This window comes from Corapipo altera, unplaced genomic scaffold (genome assembly GCF_003945725.1).
Source record: "Corapipo altera isolate COAL_440 unplaced genomic scaffold, ASM394572v1 0, whole genome shotgun sequence".
Classification (NCBI taxonomy): Eukaryota; Metazoa; Chordata; class Aves; order Passeriformes; family Pipridae; genus Corapipo; species Corapipo altera.
The window spans coordinates 15,642,821-15,667,301 of record NW_020884872.1 but is presented as its reverse complement, the minus strand read 5'-3'; the positions used below and the strand labels follow the sequence as shown (position 1 = coordinate 15,667,301).

At 40.2% G+C, this 24,481-nt stretch overlaps 1 protein-coding gene across 9 annotated transcripts in view; it reads right to left on the bottom strand.

The window, feature by feature from the left end:
* Nucleotides 1-11,419: 11,419 nt before the first annotated feature.
* The window catches only part of SCML2 (Scm polycomb group protein like 2), a 71,927-nt gene continuing 58,865 nt past the window's right edge, over nucleotides 11,420-24,481 (bottom strand). For 7 of the 9 annotated variants that reach the window (XM_027638028.1, XM_027638037.1, XM_027638046.1 and 4 more), the window contains 6 exons: nucleotides 23,790-23,972; nucleotides 22,616-22,729; nucleotides 15,675-15,956; nucleotides 14,829-14,992; nucleotides 13,233-13,347; nucleotides 11,420-12,924 (listed from right to left, as the gene is read on the bottom strand). In XM_027638028.1, the coding sequence (XP_027493829.1) occupies nucleotides 12,884-12,924; nucleotides 13,233-13,347; nucleotides 14,829-14,992; nucleotides 15,675-15,956; nucleotides 22,616-22,729; nucleotides 23,790-23,972 (899 nt within the window). In that variant the 3' untranslated portion in view covers nucleotides 11,420-12,883. The remainder of the gene's footprint in view (nucleotides 12,925-13,232; nucleotides 13,348-14,828; nucleotides 14,993-15,674; nucleotides 15,957-22,615; nucleotides 22,730-23,789; nucleotides 23,973-24,481) is intronic. The other 2 variants (XM_027638059.1, XM_027638077.1) reach the window with 2 other exon arrangements.

Below are 24,481 nucleotides of genomic sequence, written 5' to 3'. Positions count from 1 at the left end.
CCTATATCCCGTCAGCATAGGGGAGAAGCAGCCACAGAACAAGATACTTAATTACACCAAGATTGAAGACTTCCACCACCTCCTCCTCCTCGCCTCTAGCAGCAATTACAGATTTTGTATATTGGGCCATTAATTTTCTACAGGGCTACATTTTAACTGCTTATGAAACTTCTGTATGAGGAGAAGGACACTGAGCTGCACTTGTGATATATGGAGCTTCCATTTCTGGTGGCTGTTAATGGAGACATTAATACCTCTAGTGAAGTTGAAGGTAAAGTCATTAAGCTGTAATGGTAAGAGGACAGTGTTTTACAATGATGGGTGTATGTAAGGGGAAGAGAGAAAGGGAGAGAGGAACTGTGCCCTCAAGGGCAGCCCCTTCTTGGCTCCAAGCTTCCTGTGACTTGGCCTTTGGGTGTGGGCTTTTATTAGGGGGTGAGAGGGGAGAGGGTTGCAGGGGTGTGTTACCTTCCCCTCTGCTCTCTTAACCCTGTCAGGCAGGGGCTTTGCAGGTATCCAGAAACTGAATCCAAGGAAGGGAGCAGGGCTGTGTATCTCACATGAAGGTCATAGTGCATGGCAGCCTCACGGGCAGGAGAGCTCCAATGTACCAGCTTTCCTACCAAGAGCTTTCCTCCACAGGACAGCTGGTCCCCTTCCCTTGTGCTGCCCAAGGCATAGCTCCAGGACCAGGGGTTTCAGCACATGGAGTTTCAGCACATGGAGTTAGCTGTTAACAAAATAAATTAATCCTAAAGAAGAATGAGCAGCTTCTCAGCCAGGGAACTTACCTGGACTAAACAGTTTCTAGGTTGGGAGAACACCAAGCACTCGGGTAAGACACAGACAGTTATGAGAGCAAGGAAAGTGTGGAGAATAGGGAGAGGAAAGGCAATGGAAGCTGAGACAGGATCCAACCCTAGGCCTGTTAGCATCCCACCCTTATTGAAGTCAGCTAGCAGCCAGCGAGAGAAGAAAAGGGAGAACCAAAATGCTGGCCCTTGGCCATGATCCGATGGCAGACAGAGAAAAGGAAGGTGTCAGCTTCAGACAAGGCTCCTGGGCCACTCAGCGAGAGCAGGAAGAAAGGTGAGCACTGAGCATGGGGAGAGTCTCTTGCTCTCTTGGGTTGAAGACAGCCAAGAAGTGAGGGCTGGGGGAGCCCATACATCAAACCACACACATGTGGAGCACACAAGGCAGCACAGCCTTCTCGCTCCTCCTCCTGCCCTGACAGCACAGGACAGGGAAGGGTGGCAGCAAAAGGAAGAACAGCAAAGGTAGCCATTTCTGCCTCTCACCGGCCCAAAGTAACGTGTGTGACCTATGCTCTTCTACCACTCATGCTCCTATCTGCTGTCAAATTGATATGCCAGTATGTCTCCTGATCACTGCCAACTTTTTTAACCACTTTTACCCATTTTCTGCTCAGCCCTTCAGAGCAGCAGCATGATTACACCACCTTGAACATCCCTGCAGAGGTTTGACCCGTTGGGGCTCAAGGATCAGCTTCACACACTTGCACCTGAAAGGTTTCAGGGGAAACTGGCTGGCACAGAAGTGTCCACTGAGCACCTCAAGGTGCGATTCAGGGAAGTCTGTGCCACTTCACTTTCACAGAGGCACCTCGGGACAGCGATCTGACAACAATAAGCAACTCGTTAACAGTTCTCACGAAGAATATTAGACAATGAAAACAGCATAAAACAACATTGCATAATATCCTGGTGCCAGATGTTTTGGTTTCTTTTTGTGCTCAAGTTTATAAAAACATGCTGAAGGGCTCAGTCAAAGACCTTACTTTCCTCTGCCTGGGATCTGTTCCTGCCTTCCCAAATGCAGTCAGCCTGACATTGTGACATGAATGGTGTTAATTAGTGCAATTTGCTTTTTTCACTCACCTTTCACTTTTGTCCCAATGCGTCCCCATCCTCTTATTTAAGGTTGCATTTCTCTTAGATTATACCACATACTCTTAATGTTGAAGTTTGTAATTCAGAGTGCTCTGAGGTAGTCTTACACACACAAGCAAATCCTCTAATTCTAGTGGAGAAAACACATTTTTCACAGTTGTTCAAATCAGGGTATTGCAACCATGTTAGGAAAATCCATTCTGTTGTTGAACCATCTGAAACATTTCTTCATGTTTGAGGAGAAATATTACTAAGCACTAAAATATTTAGCACTGGTTTGTGCCCATATAACTCAAGTTCTCCTAGAATAATAGGATAATATCCCAGTACTGAAATTATTAGGATTCTTTCAAACTAAGATAGGAAAATTAAAAGTGCAAACAGCAGAGTACAATCTCATCAAATATCTGGAAGGGAGGACTATTTTCCAAGTGGAACATCAGTTTTTTTCACTGTTTAGAAGTATGTTTCCAGTAAAATGCTGGTAACAGACACATTGCATCTCCGCATCAGCCCTGCATTGTCCCCCCTGCTCCTGGCATTACTGACGTTCCTTAGCCCAGAGCTGTCTCAAAACGGTCACATTTTCTGCACTGCTTCAATATCATCCTTCCCACCACATCCTCATCAACGGAGTTCCCATCTTTCTTTGCTTAAGAACTGGAGGCAATGTTTTGTCCTAGTCTAGCATCTCAGACCAAGGGTGTGCCACCGGACACAAAACAAAGAGGTTCTTCTTTCTGAAGCTTATGTACCCCAAGCAAACCCCTAAAAGTCCAATCAACAAGAACAGGAAAGCTATTAATTTTTGAGGTTTCTGATACACACAAAAAGTAATTTTTTGACAATTGAAAACAAAAAGCCACAAAAAACAACATACCTACATTCATAAAGGTAATAGCCCGATTTTTTTCATTTTTTAAATAAATGTTTCAAAATAAGTACTTTGAAAGCTTGGTCACAGAGCACAGTCCAGCATAAGAGAGCATGTCCCTGGCCTTCAGAGACTCTCTACAGCTCAGCCATGATGGCACAAAGCCACCACACTCTATCTTAAAAGCCCGATGATGCATCTGCCACACTCACCCAGCACCACCTGTATTTGTGTGCATAGGGGTCAGAGTAGGGTTAAAAAAGACCCACAGAATATTTAAGTGCTGATGTCTGCTTTTTGCCACATCAATCTGTGCAAAAACCAAGATCTAAGAAAACAGAAATATTCTCTATGGGTATTTTTTTGCTAGATATTCTGGACAACTGGACTTTCAAGCAAGACCTCTTGTGTGGTAGAACATGGGACCTGGCCAACATTTCTTGGTTAGTATAATGTGGACCTGAACAGAGAAGAGCAACAAAGCTGGTGAAGGGACTCGGGCACAAGTTGTATGAGGAAAGGCTGAGGGAGCTGGGGTTGTTCAGCCTGGAGAAGAGGAGGCTCAGGGGAGACCTCATCACTCCCTACAACTGCCTGAAAGGAGGTTGTAGCCAGGTGGGCATCAGTCTCTTCTCCCAGGCAACTATCAGCAAGACAACAGGGCATGGTCTTAAGCTGTGCCAGGGGAGGTTTAGGTTGGATATTAGGAAAAAATTCTTTACAGAGAGGGTAATCAGGCATTGAAATGGGCTGCCCAGGGAAGTGGTGGATTCTCCGTCCCTGAAGGTTTTTAAGATGAGACTGGATGTGGCACTTAGTGCCATGGTCTAGTAACCAGGGCAGTGTTGGATCAAGAGTTGGACTTGATGATCTCACAGGTCCTTTCCAACCCGGCTGATCCTATTATTTCCTTCTCAATGCCAACTAGGTCTTTCAATGAAGGACTCAGGTAATGGGGTTGTTCCAGCTTACTTGCAAAAAACCAGCAATATAAGTGAGGAATATACTTAAGTTGAAAGGCATATTGAGAGTCCCATGATAGATACTGGTTAATAAAACCATTAGAGTCAAGAGAGCTATTCATCTCTTTGTAAAGCAGATGTTGGTATCTGGTCAGATCTCTCATACCCTCAACTCAGTAAGGAAGGCCTTCATTGACTAAAATGGTCTGGTGTTAAAAGAAACCATACTGAGAGGGAATTGGTAGCAGCACTTCATTCAATGAAGAAGAAACAATTTAAGGACAGAGTGCATGTGCCAAGAATTGGGTTGGGAATTACAAGGATTCAGCCCATGTTTTCAGATAAAATCATGTCAAGATAAAAGACTTCACATACCTGATATGGTTCAAAAATGTTCATTCCTAACTTTCCCCTTTAAAATCTCAGCTTAACACAAACAGTCAAAGACACAACTCATGACTCAAGTCAGTGCATCTGAATCTGAAACAGCTTAACTTGGTATATCCACCTGGTTTTCTCGTTCCTAATTTTCCATTACTTCATTCTTCATATATTTTCCTTCCCATGTTTATTGCACACAAACCCTATCACTCATCCCAGGCTTGCATTTCTGTTTTCTTTCAAAACATTTCAACTTTCCCCAACTTGTTCATTTCCTGTAGTCAAACACCACCTAGGCAATTGCAATTAATATACTATGGTGAGTGCAAAGACATATGAAAGTAATGTGCTCCCTTCAGCTGAGCTGGTCTCTTGAAAGTAAACAAACAGCTGAGAGTGGTCAGATAAAAAAACAAACAAACAAACAAACAAAAACCCCCAAAAAACCAAAAAACAAACATCACAAACCAACAAAAAACCCCCAAACCGAAACCAACCAACCAACCAAACGCCCAGCCCCCCCACCATTACCCACTGAGCCTAAGAACCAATTATGTCCCAGTACCTTACAATGACCTGTCTAGTACCTCACCTCTAAAGGATGAGCATAAACCAAGGGCACACTAAAACTAAACATTTATTTATTAATTTCTCCCTGCCCACTATTTTAAGAAGACAGACTGACAGACAGAAAAGCACTATGTAGGTCACACCTTGAGTAACACTGCCCAGTGAGAGGCATCTGTTCCTAACAGAGCACCACCTACATGCCCAGGCAAGGGTTGAAATCAGTAGCAACAGTTGGTACTTACATCAGAAACAAAGCAAGCGAGCTGCAAAGCTCTTCTCTTACTTTTCAAAACATGCAGGAGTAAGAAGTACATGGAAAGATCCTTCCCTCAAAACAGTCTCCAATAAGAGGAGGTTTGGACTGGTTTGGAGAGGTGAAGTTGAGGGAGGAAGAGTTCAGACCTGTTTGAAAACCCCATTCTTGGCAATCTAGACAGCATTAGCACAGTCCTTAGGGAAACAGTGCCTCCATAACAACTGAAAAAAACCTAAACATGAGAAAGGGGAAAAGTGAAATCATGACCTCTTGCATTTGAACACCAGACCTTCTAAAGTGTACCATCATTCATTAAGATTTTTCCCATTGCCTTGCCAATTGCCTCAGCTTCCACCTGGAAGGGGAGACGACTCTTTGTCTTTCCAGCTCTTGATTTCAGTGCTGGGACAGCCAATGCAGGGTAATGGCAATTGTCATGGTGGTTTTGTAAAGTATTCATTTTCTTTCAGTTGTCATAACTAGAAAGGAGCCATTGGCAGCAAGGGTTTCTGCCATCTTCAAGCTGTACATCTGTTCACATTTGTCTGTGCAGACAACATGGGATGCAATCGCCTTTTCCCCTTGTGCTGGAATCTGTTTGCTTGTACTATTTGTCCTGTAAGGGCTTTGATTTTGGAGGCTGAAAAGTGAATCTCCATGGATGAAAATGGCTTCATGTATTCAAAAAGAAAAGAAGAGGTGAGGCCTTTGCTATCAGCACTAAACAGTTCCCCTGCAGATAATGAAAGCTGAAATAAAATTAGCAGTGGTCCATAAAGCTATGAGGAGAAGCAGCTTGTGCAGGACTCCTCAGCTTGTACAGCAGGACTGGGAGATTCTGGAGCTGGTGGAAGCTAATTCTGATTCAAATGGGGCAAATTACAACTAACCAAAATGATCTGCTAGAACAGCAATGGATGATTATGTAAGTGAGGGATTTAAAAGCCCACTGGATCACTGTAATGGCATATTTTAAGAACACATAGAATTTCCATCATCTATACAGCCACAATAATGAAGATTTATTTAGGACAAATCATCAGAGGAGAACGTAGCAAAATATTTTGCTATTTAAAAAAAACAAAACAACCCTGAGATTCACACTTTAAAAAAAATTAAAATATATATAAAACGCTATATATAGATATAGTTGTAGACTCACAAAACAGTGAGTTTACAACAGACTGCTCAGATTTTAACAAGTCTCAAAATGGCTCTGCATGACCTTTGAAACAACAGAACACTGACAGTTGGGGAACACAATCTCAGGATTATGGGCTAGTCAGTAAGCTTTACGGAGAGAAAGATTATAATCAAGGCTTGAAAAAAAAAAGCAGCAATCATTTCACCACTAAAATGGACATGAAATCAGCTTCTGCCTCCCTGCATCACTCTTAGGCAGTTCCAAATGAGCACTTTTTACTCACTCCCATAGTTTTACATGTAATAAAAATAGAGAGGAGGAATATATGACCTCTGAAATTGATCTCAAGGGGATCTCTCTTTTTTCTTTTTCCCTCCTCCTTAAACCAAGCCAGTCTAACTCTACACAGCTTCGACTCAGCAGAAAGAGTAGCAGAGAGATGAAGAGGCTCATTACTTAGAAGAGGTTCACACCTCTTCATTCATTTTACTCTATTATATAACTAGCTAGCCAATCAAAGGAAAAAAATACTGACAGCCACTTCTAAAATGTGTTTCTTTACATGATCCTGCATTAAAATAGACTGCACTTTATAGGTGACAAAAGGAAGACTGGGGAAAATGTGGGTCCACCGATTAATGAGATAGGGAACCTTGTTACACAGGACATGGAAAATGCTGAAGTACTGAATATCGGCTTTGCCTCAGCCTTTCCTAGCAAGACCAGCCCTCAGGAATCCCAGGTCCCAGAGACCAAAGGGAAAGACTGAAGCAAAAACAACAGACCCTTAGTGGAAAAGGACTGGGTCAGGGAATACCTTAGCAAACTGAACAAACTTAAGTCTAAGGGGCCTCATGTGATGCAGCCATGAGTGCTGAGGGAGCTGGCAGATGCAAAGTGAGGCCCCTCTCCATAATTTCTGACTAATCGTAGTGAGTGGAAGAAGTGCCTGAAGATGGAATGAAAGGAGATGTCACTCATCTTCAAACAGAGCAAGGAGAAGGACCCAGGGAACTTACAGGCCAGTCAGTCTCACCTCCACCCCTGGGAAACTGATGGAGCAGCTATCCTGGAAACCATTTTCAGGCACAAGGAACAAGATGATGCTCATTACAAATAGCAAGCATGGCTTCACCAAGAGGAAGTCACCCTTCAGCAACCTGCTAAGTTTCTATGATAAAATGACCAGTAGCCTGATAGATGAGGGATGAACAGTGGATATTGTCTACCCAGACTTCAGAAGGCCTTTGACACTGTCTTCCATAAGACCTGTCGGGTACAGCGACGCACTTCACTCGTAAGAGAGAAGTGGCAATATTTTCATTGGTATAAACCAGAGATTTAAGAAAGTTTGATCAAAAAAGTGAGAATGACTTAACAAGATATAATAGCAAAGAACACTTGACTATTTACTGCACAGAGGACAGAGTCAGTCAACACTGTCAGGGAGACCCTCCCATTGAGTCATGAGGTTCAGAAAGACGCCACTTGCATCCTAAACTCCTTCTCAGAGGAGAGTTTAGGTGACGATGGATCCAGACTCAGTCCCAGACTTGATCAATTATTTATGTCTAAAGGATTATATGTGTACAATCAATACTTTACATCACTTAGTTAAGATTTCAAAGTTTAGCATGCTTCTATATACTTACCAACAATCTGTTGCAGCAAGGAACTTCTCAATCTTGAGGAGTAACCTTGAGAGGTGTCCCTACTCAAGGGGAGATCCTGGTATGCTGCCTGCTGCTGTGCAGGAGAGCCCAATGCACCCTGGGCTGTCCACTATTTATGGAATAAAATAACTGACTCATTGTTGTATTTTCATAGTTACCAGAAAACCTTTCTTTTAAACATGACTTGAGTTGGACCTTGACTGGGCACGTTGCTCAAATTATCCCTTGGCTATTGTGTTATCTGTCTCCCCTGAATTCAGTTTGAGATGGATGCAGCCATGGCAAACGATGCATCCGTTACAACTGACACAAGTGGTTATCATGTGAGCAGAGTTGGGGAAATAAAGGTCAGGTTGGTGAAGAGGTGGCAAAGGGAAGCACACAGTCAGAAGATCCTCACAGACAAGCTGTTGATGTGTAGGCTGGATGAGCAGACAGGGGCATAGAAAACTGGCTGAATGGCTGGGCCCAGAGGATGATGATCAGTGGCACAAAGTACAGTCAGAGGCCAGTAACTGGTGAGGTACCTCAGGAATCACTACTGGCTCCTGTCCTTCTTCACCAATGGCCTGGGTGATGGGCAGAGCATATCCTCAACAAGTCTGCAGATTACACAAAACCAGTAGGAGTGGCTGATACATCAGAGGACTCTGCTGCCATCCAGAGGGACATCAACACGTGTGGGAGGAATGGGCTGACAGGAACCTCATGAAGTTCAGCAAGGGGAAGTGCAAAGCCCTGCACCTGGGGACAACTCCAGGCAATGCTGAAGGCTGCCCATCTGGGAAGCAACTTGGCAGAAAAGGACCTGGGGTGTCCTGGTGGACACCAAGTTGACCACAAGCCACAAAGATGATGGGCTAGAGCATCTCTCCTGTGAGGGGAAAGGCTGAGAGAGCTGAAACAGTTCAGCTGGGAGAAGGAAAGGCTCAGGGGGAATCTCATCAGTGCACAGAAATACCTGAAGGGAGAGTGCAGAGGATGGAGCCAGAATCTTTAAAGTGGTGCCCGGTGACAGGACCAGAGGCAACGGGCACAAACTGAAACACAGGAGGTTCCCTTTGAACATCAGGAAGCACTTTTTCACTGTGAAGGTGACCAAGCCCTGGCACAGGCTGTCCAGGGAGGTCATGTAATCTCCATCCTTGGAAATACTCAAAAGCCATCTGGCCACAGTCTGGGGCAGCTAGCTCTAGGTGGCCCTGCTGGACCAAGGGGTTAAACCAGATGACTTCCAGAGGTCCCTTTCAGCCTCAACTAGTCCTTAATTCTGTGATACACTCCTCAACTTTTAATTAGAATAGCACAGATACAAGACAAATCTAGAAATACAAAAAGCTGTAGATACAAAATCTGCTATATTTAATTAAGAAACATCCATTCTGACCAGTGGTTTTGGTTTTCCTTGTAGCATTGCTTTCTATACACTCATTAATATCAGTTATTATTTTAAGTCTTATGGCAAAGACTTTTATAAATTACACAGTTTCAGAGTATTAGAGAACCACACAAAGTTTTCTAAGTGGTCTAGAAAAAAACACCAGATTTAAGACAATCTTTGATGATGCAGAACAGAAAAAAACCCCTCAAAACTGTAAGCTCCAACTGAAAACAGCAGATAAATAGGGTAACACAATTTGTCCTAAACAGTGACAACTCTGCTTCAAGTTGGCTGGATACAGGCTGCTCTGACTGCTTGGTTCTGGATGTTAGACCACTGAAATTTAAAATTATTTACATTATAGGCTCACATATACATACATATGAATAGATTTTTATTAGTTACTCATATTTAGAGGAAAACATGACCCTAAGCTGGCCCACTGGAACAATAGATGAATGGGAAATGGTGACTGGAGCCCTCGGAATTAAGCAGAAGATAAACTATTACTCAACAGTGTTTCAATTCTCTGAATTTCACCTTCAATTAAAGACAAGCACAAAGAAACACTAATGAAACTTTTATCTGACTGGGTTCAAAAGTTCAAGATTTTAGTCATCCCTACCCAGGGCTTGATTTTTCTCCTACAAAAGTACTCGAGATACTCAAATGTAAAATTTTCATATCACATTCATGGCTTACACAATCACACCCACTGACTCACACAAAACTGTCACAGCTACAGAGAAGGTTAATATTGCTTTTTGCAAATTATATTCCTGACTGAAAAGGAAAAAGATTTCTACAAATACAATGAGATGAACATCTTTGCCCCTGTGTCTACCACCTGAAGTAAAAAATGGTTTGCCTTTATGAAAAGCAAACAAAAAAGGGGAAGATGCTCTATCCTCCAAGCCAACATTCATAACATGATGATGCTGCCTTTCACTGTCATTCCTACATATGTGTAAAAAAGTCCTACAATATGTATACTGCCACAGCCTATCATACAGCATTCTTTAATTCCAATATTGCACAGGTCTTCTGCAACAAGAATTGTTAGAGCTGCTAGTCCTCCCAGGCAGCAGTATTTTAATTTCAAATTAAAGAGTCATGGCACTGTCTTCCAAGATGCCTGAAAGATACAGAACCAGATAGGCAGATGAATCCATGTTGATAGAAAAGCAACTTGGAGAAACAAAGGGACTACATCATGTTCTCTATCAAATACACACTGAGTGTATCAAATCCACTACCGAGTATCTCTGGAGAGAGATCAGACACAAAATACCTCTGGGCTATTTTCACTGCCAACTTCCAATTTCCATCATTTGCCTGTGAAGGATGTGAGGTTATCATTAACCCAGTCTAAGTTACTTCTCAAGCGCAGGCTGATCCCTGCGAACAGACACTGAAACAAGAGATTTCTACATCATAGAAATAAGAAAGCTTGAAGTGTATGAAGTTCAAACCTCTTGCCATTAACTGCTTTGACTTAATAAATTTCATGTCTTTACCTGAACGCAGGACAGTTTTTAGCAGTCTCTTCCCCTCACTGGTTATATGAGAATTCTGTAAGTTGCAATAAGATATACAAAAATGAACAGCTGAATAATTAAGTAAGCTGTTGTTTTGAAAGCACAGACAAGTTCAAACATTACTCACTTCAGACGAACAATGTTGGAATGATTTTACCCTTTTGATTAAAACTTCCTTACATCAGATGTTTCCACAACTGTCCAAAACTGCCAGATAAGATAGCTACCCTTGCCTACGCAAACAGCGCTCACACACAGACACGACATCAAACAAAACAGACAGTTACAACAATGAACAAACTATTTTATTTTTCTTGCTAGATAGGAACATCCCATTGAAAATAAAGAATAAAAAATATATTCTGCTGTAACACTCTGAATGCTTGAACCTCATGCAGAGAAATTCTGGTACAGCAACATCACAGTATTCCCTGTGCACATGGGTGCACACAAAGCCTTGAACAAATATTTATACCCATAATAGTGCCATGTACAAAAATGTCATTCCATAAAGGCCAAACAGAAAATTTAAACATCTTTGCTTTTTTTATGCCAAGGGAAACGTAGAAAATGAAAACTGTTTTCAGTCAATTACTTCCACTTAAACTATATGAGATCTTTTTATGCAGAAGAACCCAAATTCAGCATAATAAACTGTGGAAGAAGTAGTATACAATTATATATATGTATAAAACAATATACTGAACATGTGGGGCATGATGTTTTCCTTAATACATAATTGTTGGTGTATCCATACAGAAGTTAAGTCAGTACTTTTCTAACATAAAGAGAAAATATTCTGTTTCTTCAATCAATGCTCTGACTTCTCTCACTACAAAGAGCATGCCTGTATTATTTGTCTAAGCACACATGCGCCACAAAAGATATGCAAAACAAATTGATATAAACTTTAGTGTCAAATGTCTAATGATGTAATAACAAAAACAATTCTCAAAGTCCAAATGACTTGCTGAATTAAAATTGCATTGTAGTCACTTAAACTAACGAAATACTTGGACTTGTGAGTCACCAAATTCACTATTTTGCAGCAGTATCTCTGTTGAAACCTGATGAGTATCAGACTACTAGTAAAGCAAGGCATTTTCAAAAAAGGAATTTGTAAAAAATACATTTATACTATATGCTTTCATATAAAAAGGCATTAAGAAATATAATAAACCCTAGCATGAGGACTACACCTTCCCTAACAAACAGTTTTTATCACTTTACTATTATATACGGTTTCACTATTACATTCAGTTTCCTACACAGAAAGTATATTTTCTTCTCCCTGATGTATATTACAATTGCAGTGACAACAAACTGTTTTATTATCACCACTCATTCTTGCAGCTTAAACAAACAGCACCAATTTTACCCCCCAAAAAAAGGTTTATCAGTTACATAGTAGCACTTCCTTACAGGAAATATAAACCCAAAACATAGTAACCAATGTGTCTTTCCAAAAATATATCAGAATATATGGCTCAGATTTAAGGGATGAATATTCAGGAGTATTGCATAGTACAGGGATCTCACCTGTATGAATAAAGACACCTTTTGATTGTTTGTCACCTTCTGACTCCAAGAACAAATTAAACAGGTGCTAAAGAAAGGAATACACAGCTAAATTTACTGGTAAAAAAACCAACAAGAAACTGTACAGTTCTCTCTGGCACAGTGCAAAGTACACATTAAAAACTGAATATATATGTACACTGTGTATGTATTTATATATATATATAGTATGTATTTCCCTGACACATACACAGGTACATATAAAAAGCATGAACACACATATCCATGCCAATCTGAGCAAAAAGATGGAATGTTTACGATGTGGATGCATTGTTCCAGTGAAATCAGTCTGTCCCAGAAATGGCTGTTTATACAGCCAATATGCTGTTCCATGAAACAGAAATATTTATTGCCTGCATAAATTGACAATATACCATATATTTGTCCACATAACTTACTGAAGGACTGATAATCATACTTTATAAAAGCTTATATTTGTATTAAGCCCTCTCTTCCATAACCCTTCCTCTCTTCTGGAAGACCAGACAGAGTATTCACTACACAGATAAGATCTTCTATTTCAAGTTTTTCTTGCAATATAAAAGTTTACAGCCACCACTGTAAAAATTTTAAACACCTGAAGCTGGTTTATTTTATTATTTCCCTTTGGGATTCAGCTGTTTTGGTTCTGAATACGAACACATTGGCTGAAGCCTGTAACACAGAACACGCTTTTCAGGATTAGGAGAGAGCTGTTACCTGACCTGCCCACACCCAGTATGATCAACTGTCCTTGCCTGCCAGCTTTCTGAAATAGTTCACAAAAATACCAGGATGGAATACAAATCCCTCCCCCCCCCTTTTATCCTGAATGTCTTTTTAACATTTTGAGAGCACTTTGAAAAAATAAAGACTATTTATATCAGCAAAACAGTTTCAAACAAAGGGGATGGCTGTGAACCTGAGAGCTTGGTGTGATACAAACACACACATTTGTGGTATCTCCACGGTCTAGTACTTTCCTTGTTTAAGTCGTTCAATGTGGTAGCACAACTTAAGGGCAGGCCCCAGCTTCAGTCCCATATATTTCACTATCATATCACTCCTGAGTAAGAGCAGTGCCTTCCCATCAATTTCCTGCAGAAGGAAGAGAATAAACACAACATATAACTTTAACAAGTTGCATGGTAAAATTGGAAAGTACATTATATTTCTTTATACTGTTGTAAAAAAATATCTACTATATATAAAACAGTAACAGGATAACTTTATATTTACAGATGACCACTGAAATTTAATTTATTTTAGTATTTTTTAATGTATGATTAAGGTATTTGAGTTGTTAAAGAAAGAAAAATATAGTAAATAAGAGGAACTGACCAAACAGCTCTCAAAATTAGGTCCTGACTGGGAAGAAAAAAGTGAGCGGGTCAAGGGGGAAAAAAAGAAGCTGCAAAGGAAGGTCTGTGCAGTTAGAGATTAAACGATCCAAGCGCTGAGGCCTTGCACTGAACCTTGAACACAGCTGTGGGAGGATTTTGGCATGTGCACGCAAACAGTCACACAGAGGAAGGGGTTATAGACCATCTAAATCTGTGAAATAAGACAGATCTATGTCCATGTCGAACCAGAGAGATTGTTAGGATCAAGACCAAGGACAGCTTAGTCAGATTTTAACAGCCTGACTGAGAAGCTGCTGAAATATGACAGTCCTAAGCTCTTAGTATCATTACATACTGTAGACAGGCAATTAGTTTCATAAAACACCATAAAGAGGACCACTCTGTCTTATTTTTTTAAACATAAACCTGACAAAACAAGTGACATTTACTGTTGTTATACAACTAAGAATAAAACATAAGACAGGAATCTCTATTAAAAGTTATTTTGAGTTTTCCTTCCAAACCAGTTTACTCAGAGATTTAACTGTTAGTAGAAGATGGTACAGAACATGGGTGAAATACTACTACAGAGAAAGCCAAGCTCTTTTTGGAGGGCCATATATACAATGAATTAAGAAAGCAGCTCTTTGCTGAGCAACCTGACATAGAAAAAGCACAGCAAGAAGGTACAGGGGAGATCAAACCCGGCACAAACTGACACAGTTTCTATCTCTAAAGATAACATCTAGTCAGACCTTATGAAACCCTGTGCATTGTTTTTCCAAACAGATGAATTCAACATTTCAATTGATTCTCTGAATTCTAGTATTAATGATCAAGTGTTCTAGCTAACAAGGGATAACAGCATCTCTACTTTGGGACGTTAAAGCTCTAAAACAGGGGGGCCAAATGCCCCATATTGTACATGGGAATACCATTTTCTCTAGAGGTACCAGGGATGTTGGCCATTAGAACTTGGGTACTTCCAGTATTGGCATTATTCCATATATGCCGGAAAGCACTGGCTATTTACTTTAGTCTAACAAGACTAGAACACAGAGAAAATATACTGCTGGAGGAATTTCAGGTGGAAAAAATAATTTTCAGCCTCCCTCTAATATACACATAGAGTCTATTCTACCTTCAAGTGTAAGTAGAGTGATAGATATGAAAGCTACGTTTTAAGACACTAGTGTGACACGCAGTCTACTAGAAAGGAATAGATATGCATCATACATGTCTCCTAAAGAGTTCTGCATGTGGAGCCAGTGCCTGTGGATCAGCTTCTTTCACAAAACGCACCACTTCCTCTATTGACCAGGTGGAAGGGTCCTTATTCAATATTCTTGAAGGTTCCCTTTTTAGTGAATTCAAATCCGGTCCAGTTGTGGAACTTGCAGCTTTTAATATAAAAATATTGTGAAAGGAAAAAGTATCACTTGTCTGTACAAGGACAACACATTTCACTTCAGGTAAGACACTTCAATATTAACTTTTGGCTTTTATTATGCGTTCTTTGCAATATATTGAAATGAAAGATGCTTTATTTTCCTTCTAATGATAGTGAATTGTTCCTTTTGTTTTTAAATGCCTTCTATAACTGCAAGTATTTACAGCAGCACAAACATTAGCACTGTGACATACCTAGAGGGATTAGTTTGACTTGTACTTGGCTCCTGGGTCCCAAGAGCTATTGACTGGCAATGTGGCAAAGTCAATTTAAGCTGTGCAGACAGAGGGAGAGACAGTAGGAAACCCTATCCCTGTATTTCAGCAACATGGCAATAGCTGATAAGACGCTCAGGAAGTGATATGCATATAGGTCCTGTCTGGTCTGGCTTGCTGCAGGTTCTGTAACAGCAGCAAGAGAAGGTGCAGCAGGCAAGACCCGCCTCAGCCTGCACAGCACTATTAGTTCTAACAGGCTTAAGTTCTGCATTTGCAAGCGTGCCTGACATGCTTGGCAACAGCACGTTTCTCTCCATATGCAAGCTTTCCTATGGCAAAGAAGTTCTTTATTCATAACTTTGTATGTTAGTAAAAGCAGTTATATACTTTGGAAGGTTTTGTATAATTGCATACCTTCAATTCGCCTCTGTATTCGATTCCTACTGACTTCACAGTAACTGCTGCTCCCAGCAGAGCTCAAAGACAGACTGCGCAGGATTGGGGCTGAATTTGAGGTAGCAGTTGCTGGTTGATGGGAATTTCTGTAATAAGCAGCACTTCCTGCAGTACGGTACTCTGTGGAATTTCGACAGGTTGGGCTTGACAGTTTTACAGAATTAAGTGCAGAATCCATAGAGTCCTCAGAAAATCGGTGTTCTTTGGAAGTGCTGTTTTCCTCTATAGGCAGAGTTTCTGCTACACAAAAAGCAAGTATCAATATGTTCAAAGTGATGGACATTATACCTTTATTATTTAAGACCTTGCTATGTTCTCCTGAAGATACTGACAGATTGTAAGCTTGTTAACCAATCTCCTGTGAGGCAATCACTGCTTTTGAAAGTTTCTCCTTCTCCTTAAGTAATCAGTGGTCTCTTACTGTATTTTTAAAACTTTTTTTTTTTGTAGCAAAATATTTAATATGTCAACTTTGAGACAGCCCTCATAAATCATTTCAGTTGTATTTATTGAATCCTATGAACAGGGAAGTGACAAAGGAATTCTTTTATAAAATTGTCTAGTGTTAATACTGATACATCACATAATTTTAGTCAAGAATTTTCATTATTTTTAAAACATATTCTTAAAAAGCTAACCATTAATATTACGTAACAGTTATTTTGCAAGACATTTTTAATACAAATAAAAAACTCATGTTAGCTAATAATTGTTTAAATTGTTCTAAACAGCAGAGGGAGGCACTAGCTTCATATACAAAACAAGTGGACAATTGTTATCTATGGATCCCAAAAGGTTCAGACACAGGGGCCATTGTTAAAAACGGGAAAGGTTACAGGCAAAGTCTTCATCATCATCATGGCTGGGCTTCGCAAACGAAGATTTGGGAAGGTGCTACCCACATTTGTTACAGGCATGCCGGTGGCTTATGAGGCCAATACGTGACAGACATGTCTGATTGCAAAAGGCACAACAGAAAGACTCCTTAGATGGTGTATTCTGCAAGACACGGTTCTTTCTGCGTTGCCTTTTCTCCTCAAGAGTGATCCTGCGTGTGTTCTCAAAGGAGACAACTGCGTTATAGATGGCGTGTCTCCAGGCCTCCCCATTGGAGGCCAGAGTAGACCAGTTATGGTGATCAATATGGCCAAGGCTGAGATGTTGTTTCAGGGAGTCCTTGTATCTTTTCTTCGGGGCTCCTCTCTTGCGGCAGCCAGTGGTAAGTTCACCATAGAGCAGGATCTTAGGGAGGCAGTGGTCCTTCATCCTTGAGACATGTCCTGCCCAGTGCAGCTGTGTTCTAAGTAACATGGCCTCTATACTTGTGACTGCTGCTTGCTCTAGAACAGATGTACTGGTCACAAAATCTGACCAGTGGATGTTTAGGACTGTACAGAGGCAGTGTTGATGGAAGCGTTCTAGGAGACGCAGGTGGTGGCGGTAGATGACCCATGATTTGGAACCATATAAGAGAGTAGACAACACTATGGCTTTGTAAACACTGATCTTGGTGTTTTTCTTCAAGTGTTTATTACGCCATACTCTTTTGTGGAGTTTTCCAAAAGCACTATATGCCTTTGCTAACCTGTTGTCTATCTCTCCGTCAATCTTACCATCCGAGGAGATGAGGCTACCTAGGTAATTAAACTGCTCCTCACAACCCTTTCAGCTCAGCAGCTGAGCTGCTTTTCAAACCTCTTCACTGTCTACTCATCTATGTCATTAGTTAGGTAAAGTCATAGAAGGCTGTGAATGCCCTGTACAGCACACTAATGTAACATGTTTTTGACGACAGTGCTGTACCTACAGACCCTTAGTTCTTTGCACAGGGAGGGGTCTCAGAGTCTGTAAGCGCAGACTCTGGAAAGCTAAAGGTACATGTAAGTTACTGAACACATGGAGCAAGCAAAAAAACCCCCAAAAAACATCAGATCTCATGAAGGGAGTATAACAATATTCTGGTTCTTACAACTTATCCAACTTATCAGCTAATTTCTACTCTGTAAAAGACAAACAACATCCACTCAGAAGACTTGTGAATTTTTAGAGCCTATCGATACTGTTTCTAAGCCAGATTAGCTAAGTTCAGCAGATCCTTTCCCCTGTGGCATGAGACAGGAGCGAGGTTTGCTCGATTACTGAAAACTCCACTCCTGTTCAACCCAATTCAGGTCTGTTTGGGAGAAGCATGCTATGTGAGGGGAAAAAAAAAAAATCCCAAATCAACAAAACCACCACTCCATTCTCTATCAATCATACATACTCCTCTGTGTTTGCATCAGGCCAAGCAACAGCATGAAAATGAAGTTGGAACCACAATGTACAAATCTGTATGAAACAAATGCTGCTTTGGCAGGAGAGTTAAGAGCTGGAAAAATATAGCTAACAGGTTCACAGAAGTGTAAGCCCCACACTACCATCTTGAAAATTACTCTAGTGAAGTTATAAAACATATGCTAGTGAAGCAGCATATTCTTTGGAATAAGAACTGGTATATTCTGCAAAACAAGTTCATGAAATAAGCTTTTTACTACCCTCTTATATGAAAACTTTCAAGAACTTCTTGGGCAAATCCCAAATTAAAAATAAAGGAAGAGTATTTTCCTAAAAGAAACAGCAAGCTTCTCAAGCATGCTTTCAACTTGGTTCATGAGGTCTTAGGTTCTCTGCTGAATCCTGTTTAAATGTGGAGTGCAGAGAAGAACTGTTAAGTGTATTTTGGTCTTCAGCCAGTATAATCCTGAGAGGGAATAAAGGCATTCACAGAGCCAGCTCCCTACTTAGTGAATTCAGTAATGCAAGATCACAGAATCACAGAATCATTTAGGTTGGAAAAGACCACTAAGATCATCAAGTCCTACAATTAACCCAGCACCACCGTGTTCACCACTAAACCAAGTCCCTGAGTGCCACATCTACGTGCCTTTTAAATACCTCCAGAGATGATGACACAGCCCAGGCACCCTGTTCTGATGCTTGACAACCCTTTTGGTGAAGAAACTTTTCCTAATATTCAATCTAAACTTTCCCATGTGCAACTTGAGGCCATTTCCTCTCATCCTCTCTCCTGTTACCTGGGAGAAGACAGTACTCCCCACCTCCCTACAACCTTCTTTCACATAGTTGTAGAGAGCAAAAAGGCAGAAGTGGCTCAGGGAGCACTTCCACCAGCTCCCTCAGTACCCTGGGTAGATCCCATATGGCCCCATAGGTTTGTGCACATCTTCAGTGGTGTATCAGGTCCTGACCTCAGTCCAATTTCCCCTGGGATGACAGAACCATAGAATTGTTTAGGTTGAAACTGTTTAGGTTGAATCACAGAATTGTTTAGGTTGTCGCTGTCTTCCAGTTCATGAAGGTTGTCCAGCTGTCTTCCAGGAGGATGGGTACATGGAGAACAACTGCTCTTATTATTAAAGACCAAGGCAAAGGAGGTATGAAGTACTTCAGCCTTTTCCTCAACCTTTGTCACTTTGTTTCCCTCCACATACAATAAAGGTTGGAGATTTCCCTTAGCCCTTCTTTGATTGATGAGAAAAATAAGAAAAAAATTTTCTTGTCTTTTACAGCAGTAGCCAGGTGAAGTTCTATCTGGGCTTTGCCCCTTCTAATTTTCTCCTTGAATAACCTCACAGTATCCTTGTAGTCCTTCTAACTTTCCTGTCCCTTCTTCCACAGGTCATAAACTCTCCTTTTTTTTTCCTGAGTTCATGCCAAAACTCTATGTTCAGCCAGGCCAGTCTTTTTCCAGCATTTGTCTTCCAGCATTTGGAGACAGCCTGCTCCTGCACCTTTAAGATTTCCATCTGAAAGAGTGCCTAGCCTTCCTGGACTCCTTATCTAAGAGACAGTGTAACATCATTTACTAAATTCAATACTGGTCAAATAAAAAAGCTTTTATGGACACAAGTCCTTCTCTTTCATATAAATAATTCTAAAATAACCACTGCAAAACTTTATAGTTTGTCAAACTTCAATCACAAAAGCAAAGAAGAAGCTACTAAGATTTTCAAAGAAAACAAACAGGAAAATTAACTCATATTTCTCAGAAGTAGTTACAGCAACTTATAAAAATTAGAAACAAAAGCTATCATTCCATAGAATTTCGGAAAGATTTTAAGAGATGTAGTCAATGATGAGCACTATAAAATTAAAAGCTAGCCAACCAAGGGAAAATTAGAGCTGTAGAGAATGAAATCACTAACAGAAATCTCAGTCCAAAGCCAAAAGGCAGAGGTGATATTTTAAACAATTACAGCAAAACTGTTTTTGTACCTTTCAGAGCAAACAAGCAGGACTCCAAACACAGGATTTTTTTTGAGAAATAATTGTTTCACATAATCTTTGTCAAGATTTCTGAAGACAAAAAGATTAAAAAAACTGACTGTATTACAAAAGAATTTAACTATATTTATTTCAATTATATCCCAGACTTCTTTCTGATGTTTTATACCCTAAAGTAAACAATAATAAATAGGTCTGGGAAAGATCAACTCTGCTTTTTTGCCCTAAGACACTCGCATTTGAATTTATCTTACTGTAAACTCTCACATACACAAGGTGGAAAAGGTGGCATATTTCCCATCATTTTTTAGGGAAGGTGTTTGGCAACTGTAATGTCCAATCCACCTTCTGTTCCATCCATCTAGCTGCTCTACAAACATCCAGCAAATGCAGCTTTGCAATCCACGGAGTGACACATTCCTCCTACCTCGACGTTTTGAGCAGTTGTGAATAACAGTGCTCGAGAAAGAGGTGGGAGGTTCCACTGCAGAATGCCTGATCTCTGCACTGATTAATAAAAGGCCAATAAGAAGCCTTATGTTTCAAATGTAAGGATGACAGTATACTGTTTAAGCACTGAAGGCCTTAGCAGGAATTGGATGTCTTGTTTTCTTGAAGTTCTTCTGGGAATTAGAAGCCAGTTGTTCTGTCTCATACACAACAAAATGATGTAATTAGACACAGTAGTAAGAACACACTGTTTTCAGGGGTAGGGAGTCTGACTTATTCCCCACTCCCTCCTCCTTTATCTTAATAACTTAAAGAAGAAATTGTTAGGGAGCAAGAAAGGCAGTAAAATCTGCAAAACATATCCCTGAGCAGATCAGAAGGAAAACGAGCTGTTTGAAAGACCCATTTCCCACAATTATTCCATTTCACCTTCAAATGATATTTCGAAACAACTATTTTAAGACAACATCAATGGAACAAGAACTTTTTGGGGGCAGATCTTTCTTGCTAACCAACCCATGACTGACCGCTATAAAATTGCCTCCAGATTTTCAGTGGAGGACATTGCTCTAATGGGAAACACACAACACTAGAGAACACTCTGCCTCTTGAAATGCAGAAAGCACAAATTCAAACTTTTGAAACCATGGAAAAACACTTATTTTAATTATTTTTTATCCAAGTAACTGCACTTTACAATGAAGTACTGATCTTAAAATGTATTTTAAAGACTTCCTCTGTAAAGAGATCCATTACAAACAAGGATTAAGAAGCACAATGTGCACTCATGTTTACTTTGAGAAAGATTTCTAGCAAGATAAACTTAAATATTTGTTTTGCTCCAAATGAAACAACTTCATTTGAGCATAATTAAGTGCTCCACACTTATTATGTTACCTACCAGAAATATTTGACTTAGGTGTACAATGTATCTCTGGAATTAAGCCAGTGCTTCTTTTTGAAAGACACAGAAATCGATAATCAATGCAGAACTGTATATAATAACAGCTGCAGGAAACACAAATATGTGAATATTCTACATATATACAAAATAATAAGAGGTACCATTTTAAATAAGCTATAATTTGGAACATTTTAATTTTATATCCTTTTCTGCTTTAACAGAAGAGATTATTCTGCCTCCACTCATGCTAATATATACAAAATCACTTCAGGATCACATAAAAAAAGGGGAAAAAAAAAGAAAAAAAGAAGGAAAAAACCTCATCCCCATCATATTTCAAAAAACGATGTGCAAATACCTTGTAGCAAGAGAAAGTATGTATCAGATGGGATTAGTCAATATCATCATTTTACCACGGCTGAACGAGTTAAGTAGCAAATACAGAGTAAAAAAGCATTTTGCTGTGTCTCTCTCCCTGAGGTTTAAACCTAGAGGCTTTACTTCACATCTGAGGCAGACTAAAACTAGACATATGTTCAGTTACTGCAGCTGAATTGCAGCACAGGAAAAAAGTGCTATTTATTAGTGAACAACATCAACCTAACAGTCAGTTGCCACAGGAAGACTATGCCACTACCCTGGCCATGGTTGCCTGGATTCAACCCTTCCCTGTGCTCACCCGAGTCCACAGTGAGTCACCTCAGAGAAGTAAACTGCAAGACTCTTAACCAGAATGTTTTCTGTGCTTTTGTTCAACGGTTCAGCTCACTAATCAGCCAGAGAAAGGGAGTAGGGGTGGGCTAGGACTCAGTGCGGGGACAAGGAGGCAAGGAAAGCAGGAGCAGCACAACTTTCACAGGCAGCTAGCCATAAACTCTGCTAAATTGTATCATCAAGCTGCACCCTTACTCACTTAATGACCTCTGCCTAGAGTTAAGAGATGCTTCCAATTTATCTCCTAACCCATTTCAAGGCAATTGGTTTTCAGCTATACACGAAGCAGGAGGCTTCATCTGTCACCTATGTGCCTGAGCCCCTTCGCAGAAAAGGCTGCGGGTTTAGGAGAAGCACTGCTGTGACTTGCAGTAGATCTTCCCTAAGTGCAAAATCTGTGCCAGTGATCAATAATTAACACACTTTCACCCTGACCTGTCAAAGGCTAGAGACAAACCAGACACATATGTTGTACTCAGTCCTTTTTGACTGGAAATACTGAAACCATAAATAATCCTCATATATAATCCCGACATAATGTAATTACCTTCAGATGGATGAGCATCCTTTCTGGGAAGTTTAGGGGAAAGAGGAGCAGTGTATGGTGGAGAGTCCTGAGAGTATCGTTTAGCATTCCTGTTTTCAGGTATTTCTTCTTTGGCTGTGAAGAGGAAAGTCACCATGTATTATTCCAGCATAAAGCTGCTCATGGGCAAAGTCCAGGGACAAAAGTAAAGACAGACATCAGCCAGTCACCAGGTTACAGCTCAGTTTCTTGTGTCACACAGCCTCAGTCATTTCAATACAAGCTTTCTAAGTTGAATTACCTTGACTCTGTCTACTTATTTTTCCGAAAAGAGTTAAAACTAATGGCTTGCACATGACAGATAGGATTATAAATTTAATTCCTCCATTGGAAAGATGAAAAAAACCATATTTTCTAAAGCAGCACCCAGAAAACAGACTCAACTACCAGACAGCTGAGAGGAAGCTTCACTCCCAATATGAATCTCCTGAAATTGCCCTGACAACAAGGCCATCTCAGCTATGGCTCCTGGTGACTCCTGACCTGGGACTTGTAACACCACATCCTGCAAACAATCTGTTGGGAGATGTTGGGCAAGTCATTTCCTCTCCTCTTCACTCTATGTTCCTGCAGCAGCAAAGATACTGGATTCATGGAAAATTTCACAAGCAGCCACCTGCAAAATCCACCTTTTCTACTAGAAGACTGGACTGTACATAGAAGAATGTAAAATTTTTGGAGTCACCACTAAGTAAAGTGAATAAAGAGAAAAGAAAGGACCTTTTGGTAATATTGGAAGGGTTAGACTGAATTGCCTTTCAGGGCAAGCCCCTTCTCGTAGGCAGCAAGTATCTTTCAGTAAGTTTATTTTATGATCCAAACATAATTTTTAACAAATAAAATGTGAAGTTTTGAACTTGTCTTTTTAATGGTATCACAGTGGTAAAGTACATATGTTTTCTGGCTTGCCTACAAGGATGAGTTCGCTGAACAAAATTATTTATGCCCATGTGGTATAAGCTATCCCTTCTGCCAAAGCACTACCATAGTGGAACCAATCCACTAAGAACTGAAGTGTATTAATTTCAAGCCATTCGCATCCTAGAAAGACTAAAAATTTACATTTCATAATTCATAATTTCACCGCATTTCTCAAAAATACCAGCACTTGAAAGTAGCAAGTGATTAACAATACCTGGCTTGTTCCTATCATACTCTGTAGGACTATGTGCACATCCCATGTAAGGGCTGAAAGGCTGGCTACTGAAGAGATTATCACACTGCAGGCTGTGGCAGAGCTTCTCCAAGAAGCGCAGGACAAATGATGCACTGTTTACAGAAGGAAGATTGATGGCATGCTTTTCCCCATCAAAGGAAGCTGTGAATAAGAAGATTACATCACACATCGTAAAGTATAGTAAAATACCATCATTAACTTAAAGGAGAAGACATCCAGATTTGATTTAAACCCCACAAGACATGAGAGGAGTAAATAATCATTCTGATAGTTTAAAAAATTCACATCCAAAGAACTGATTTTACCTTCCCTTGGATCCATGTCAGTTTAAATTTGCTCTATAGGAACTGGTTTTAATAAAATAATTTGAGATTCACACTAGTATAACAAAACTTGCAGCTATTTCCTCACCACCAAAACCTTGTGTAATTTCTGCTACTTGCTTATAAAACAGTAAGCTTTCCACCACCTATTTGCAGGAGATAGCACACAAGAGACCCTTTAAAATATTTGCTAAAAAAAAAAAAAAAAGTCCAAACATTTTTTTTCTTTTTTTTTTAAAAAAAGGAGGAATGAAACAAACAATTTTAACTTTTTTTTTTCTCAGTTTCTAACTGAAGGGAGCATACTTGTGGTAATGTGCTGGCATC